General features: G+C 41.7%; 1 protein-coding gene across 2 annotated transcripts in view; it reads right to left on the bottom strand.

The window, feature by feature from the left end:
* Window positions 1–2,216: 2,216 nt before the first annotated feature.
* Window positions 2,217–5,545, bottom strand: part of LOC101847482 (R-spondin-2) — a gene marked incomplete at its 5' end in the record, with an annotated part of 7,578 nt that continues 4,249 nt past the window's right edge. The window contains 1 exon segment of one of the 2 annotated variants that reach the window (XM_013080958.1): window positions 2,217–3,557. In XM_013080958.1, the coding sequence (XP_012936412.1) occupies window positions 3,415–3,557 (143 nt within the window). 2 annotated transcript variants of the gene reach the window in all.

Raw genomic sequence — 5,545 nt, 5'->3', positions numbered from 1 at the left:
CCCCCTCACCTATAAAAAAACTCACGTAAGTTTTCACTCACACAAAATTCAAGAACAGGAACAAACAAACGAAGTAGTGCCATAATTTATTATGCCAAATTATTCACAGCATCTTATCAGTGGGTCAAGAGTGAGCTTATATAACCGAATAAGCATTTTAACATTAATTTCTAGTCTCTTATTAACATTTCGGTTGGCTGGCTGACAATAAATAAGACCCCCCTCCCCTTTCACCCCGGTCACCCTCTTCACCCCCTCCCTCCCCCCTCCCTCGTCCATCCCCGAATCCTTATTCAACAACTTCTCATTAGAACGTTTTTCTTTTGTAAAACAAACTTTGGTAATCTTTTTTCATAAGGGGGGGGGGCTGGGTTAGCGGGGTGGGACATGGGTTTAGGAAAACCTTATTCTACCCCTTTCTTTTTAGAAGGCCTTTCCGTCTATGTCTGTGTACAGTAAAAAAGCATAAATTCTTTTTTCGGGGGAAGGGGGGGTGGGGGAGTAGAAGGTAAGAGTTAGTGGGGTTGGACTTTGAGTTAAGAGAAGCGGGTGGAGGGTGTCTTATTTTTTAGAAGAAGATAGAAAATGGATAATTCTGCCAGTTCCTGAATTTGTCTATTTTAATCACTCTGTTCCCCTAAAGTCTGAAGTCATCTTTTCAGCCACAGCACAAAAAAAAATAAGCAGAATTCAGTGTATACAACTAGATCACCATGATTAAAAAGGCATGAACATTTCTGTGAAACTATCTTTCTCAAAAGTTTGATGATATACCTAAATGTGGTAAAACGTTGAGAGATATTTTTGGGTCGTTTCTTTTATCTAGTAAAATCAATGAAATTGTAGAAGAATGTACAAAATTTAGACTGGGTGGAATACAGTAGCATGATTCACGCGATGATTTCTTATGCACAACATTGTAATAAGTTAAAAAGTTGTGAGTATTACAGTGCAAGGAATTTCGTTGAGTAACGAAACAAAACAATAATATGTGAGGCAGCGTGGTGGAATCAGGCTCTCGTCAATTTTGGGGCATGTAGAGGTATTGGTATCATCCTAAAGCTTGTTCACTTGTCTTTATTTGGAGGGAAAAAATATTCATTTATCTTGAATACAAGTCGAGATATTTGCGAAAGAAGGAGGTGGGGGTCACCTGTTTTCAGAGGTAAAATTGGTGAAAAAATGGCCGCCAAAGATTAGTTATTTCCTTAGCTTAAGAGTCCTTGGTAACTGAAAATTTACATTTTTGTACATTTATTCAACGTTTTTCAGAAAATTCCACACAGAAATGAGTTCTATAATGGGCATGAAAGATGTCGAGCCAAAAAAAAAATTGATAAAAATTCACAAACCTGCGGAAAAATGCAAGTTTCTTCATTTTATTTGTTTTGACGAGAGCCTGATTCCACCACGCTGCCTCACATATTCTTCATAACATATAACCGAGGCCTTTTACCGTAAACTCGTGGGCAGCTGAATATAAATACATGTATTCTGAATCCGACAGAGATGGTAAAGGCAGCAAAAAATACAGCTCAAAAAACGTTTAGGGAGAATTGACAAAATGTGATGATTTACGTTGAAAGAATGAAAATATTAGATGAAGGAAACGATAGGCTTGTTCTCTACGACAACGTCTATGTTCGCATGTTTAAGTATTTTGCATTTACAAAATGATTACTCACTAAGAATCCAATTAATATCAACTAATTGACTGTTGAGTAAAAAGAAATGGCCTACTTACAAAGGAGAGAGACTGAACATAAGAAAAGAGGCAGACAGACCTGACCATCAATGATTTATTTATAGAGGCACCAGCCATCCATGTCCAGGTGCTGTTTTAGCCTCTTTTTCTGTATTCGGATTAATAATATCGAGACAGACAGACAGGCAGACAGACAGACAGACAGACAGGCGGACAGACAGGTAGATTTTCACAGAACACTGCTTTGTTCCAACCTCGCCTACAGTGCAAAATAATAATGATCAGCCGTGAACTGAACTCTTTTCTTCCTTCCTTCCTTCTTTTCTATCTTCCGTTCTTCCTTCATTTCTTTCATTGTTTCTTTCCTTTATTCGTTCATTCTTTCTTTCCCTGTATGTCTGTCTATTTGTCTGTCTGTTACCTTCTTTTTCCTTTTCTCTCCCCCCCCCCCTTTTCCTGTCTCTCTCTCTCTCTCTCTCTCTCTCTCTCTCTCTCTCTCTCTCTCTCTCTCTCTCTCCCCCCCCCCCTTTTCCTAACCTTTAAAAGAAAAAAAACCCAAAGTGACGCGCCATTCTTCTCATGTTTCTCAGGAGAACGCTTCATCAAAGGGCAGTTTTTGCAAGGACAGCGCTGTGAATTATCGCTCTTGATGCGAACACTTGGGAACAGTTCTATTGCGTAATAAATATTTACATTTCTCGATAACTAGGGCATCAATCCTTTCACAATTACGCTTTTTTCATTCGTCGCTCCATAACAAACACTAAAAAATATGAAGGATTAGCGAATTTTTCAATAACAGAATATATTGAAACTGACATTGAAAATACAAATATGTGTAAAAATGTGAAATGGTACAGATGTAGCGCCCTTATCAACACTTTTAGGTTACCTTAAAGGCGGACAAAATGTTTGTGTTAGATGACAGATCATTGCAAATAAAATGTATATAAAATACAAAAACATGATAATAAACGCTTTTTACATGTTGTGTTCCATACCATACTCTCTCCTCTACATATGGGGCTATCTCTGTCAGACACGCACAAAATCTTTACTTTCTGATTTTCAAAACCGACGCCACCAAAAGAAAGTAAATCGACGAGTGGACACGATGGGCGTGGAGTATGTTGTGATATGTATGTATGTCTCTTACCGAATCAACACTTCCGGGACCGTGCATTATCATCCATGTGCACGTCATAACCACGTTAACTGGTTACAGTTCCTTCCATTTCACTGATCCCATTTCACTCCTTCCAGTTCACTCTAAAAATGATCTCAGAACGTCCTCCAGTTCATGTTTCTACTTCGTGTTTGTTATCAGTTGTAACGATCAACTCTTCCGCTGTTCTGGACTCCTGATCTGGCATTCGGCCTGGACAGCGATTTTGAGAAAATACAGGAGTCGAAGTCGTTTGAGAATGTTGATTTCCAAATCTGCAGAAGTAACTTCGTCTGTTACAAGCTGCCTGCAAAAATAGCCTGCAATGCTGCAGCAATCGGTTGCTTCGTGTTTAGTGAATGTTCACGCTTCTCAAAGCCAGTGCAAACGAGAAGGAAGACAATACCAAAGACAGGAAAAGCGTCTCAAGATTCAAATCTGTCAACACTCGAAGACGTCATCAGAAATGTTGTAGTACTTCATCGTGCTGTTTCAGACTGCCGGGGCAAGACAAGATTTTGTTTATTAAAGATGTCATGTCTCTTTACGACTTGAAGACGTTGCAAAATCTCAACAGTAAACAGCAGACGAAGAAGCTGATTGCAAAACAGTACAGCTGCAAAGGATACCGTGTTCCTCGGATCACATAGCTCGTTCTTGCTGGCAGCACGCCCCCACTATGTGCCTCTTGGGAAAAAGGGAAAATTTGCATCAATATTCATATCCCCTGGAGAACAACAGACATGGAACACGGGCACAACCTACACAGTACCATGCACACAAAGCAGCAAATAAAAAACACGGACGAAACTAAAATTAGGCTCTAATAAAAGTACACAATCAAACCCTCTAGGCTGCTGTGTTATTGGCTTCTACGAGCCTAATATTGCTTTAATATTATACCAAAACCAAGCTAGAATAACTGCTTAAGTCTCAATCCTTCAAGCACCTCGCTGCAGCAAAGGAGCCGAGAAGGGTTTGAATGCGGTTTACTTTGGGGGGAGGGGGCGTGCTCCATGCATGGGTCTCTGCACAACAGTTGTACATCTCTAGCCTAGCTGCAAAGCGAGTAGGCAACGCAGGACTTTGGCAACTACCAGCGTAACATGCAGGTCAAGTCCGACTCTAAGTGAAAGCATCAGCACAGTCAAGTATACGGAGCCCCATTTCATCTGTCATCCGTTCTTCCCCGAGTCCGGAGAGTGTCAGTTGAAGCTAGTTGAGAGAGAAGCAGTGGCCGAGTTTTTGGATCTGATATTTGTGGATAAACAGGTTAGTGAGCGGTTTGTGACACTGGCCCAGCAGTCGTTCTACCACTGTGCCATGGTAACACATATCGTCAGTAGTTCCGGATTCGTCTGGTGCGACACTTCCGCTTCCTCTGACATGCCCGTCCACGACAGAGTCTGCGCAGACGCACTTTTCTCTTCCGGTGAGAGTATAGTCTGCTGTCCCTCCTGCGAGTTCCCCTCCGCCTCCCCCTCCTGCCTCCGCGCCTTCCTCCTCTCCGGCGAGGCCATTTCCGTCGACGTCCTTTCCGTTTGTTTTTCCTCCTGTGTCGCTTTCGACGATTGCACTCGCCTGCCGGGAGGGAACGGAGAGAAAAACCCTGCGTTACAGCGTTATGGGGGGTGCACACGATGCTGTTTTTACAGGATCGAAATTGAAAGGTGCGCCATGCGAGCTAGGACGCCTTTCGTCTTTGAAATCCTCTTGAGAACTACTAATGAACTACTCATATCAACAGGATTTCAACACTGAAAGGCGTCGCGGCATGCCTTTCGACCTGCTGAATCTGAACTTCTCTGCACCACAGCATAAAACATATCAGTGCGACACGATGTTAACAAATGAAAGAGTCTCAAATGTTTGCTTATTGTTAGGATCTATATCAAATTTCTCGCTCAAGAATAAGACTGCACGCGCTCTGTTAGTCCTTACCAACCAAACATGGGAGCAAGGGTCATTGTATCAGATGTAGATAAAAAAAAATTATAATTTCCAAGATCCTCGAGTTTCTTTTCCTTTCCATATTACAAAGAGCTTGTCATTTTTTTCGGGAAGTTATAAACCTGAAATGTCTTGTCTCAGGAAAATATCGAGGTTACTTTCCTTTCTGAATGCATGTGGGCTTGAGGTTTTTTCTTTCACGACTGCCAAAATGAGCATAGTGTGCAAGCTGAACATTTTCATGCATTAGATACGCCCCTCCCCCTAACAACACAACGGAGCAAGCAGTCAGACAAAGGTCAGGAAATTGCAAAAAAGCAGATACAGAGGAAACAAAAAAATGGAAGCGAACGAAAAAGAAAAGAACGTTTATTACTAACAAGAAAACTGATTAACGACCCAGGTGAGTAAAGACCAGAACTAGAAAGCAAAGCAACTCAAAGGCAAAAACAAACAGGATATAGCGTGCAGCTGATGTTTGACCGTGGAGGAGGGACAACTAAACGTTAAAGAAATTAATTTAATTAGGTAGGGGGCGCTCATTGCGTATTAATGCCAGGAAAATCCATTTTCTTTTCAAGAACCGCATACGATAAGCGAGGAATGGGGAAATGTGGGGGCTCAGAGTGCAAATGTTAGCGTTAGAGACAGACAAAGAGAGGAGGAAAGGATAGAGGACAACAGAACGAGAGCAGAGGCAGAGCGAACGAGATTGGGGGGGGGGG

This window comes from Aplysia californica, unplaced genomic scaffold, assembly GCF_000002075.1.
Source record: "Aplysia californica isolate F4 #8 unplaced genomic scaffold, AplCal3.0 scaffold00107, whole genome shotgun sequence".
In the NCBI taxonomy this organism is placed as follows: domain Eukaryota; kingdom Metazoa; phylum Mollusca; class Gastropoda; order Aplysiida; family Aplysiidae; genus Aplysia; species Aplysia californica.
Note: the sequence above shows the minus strand (reverse complement) of the source record. Positions and strands in the feature narration are given on the sequence as shown.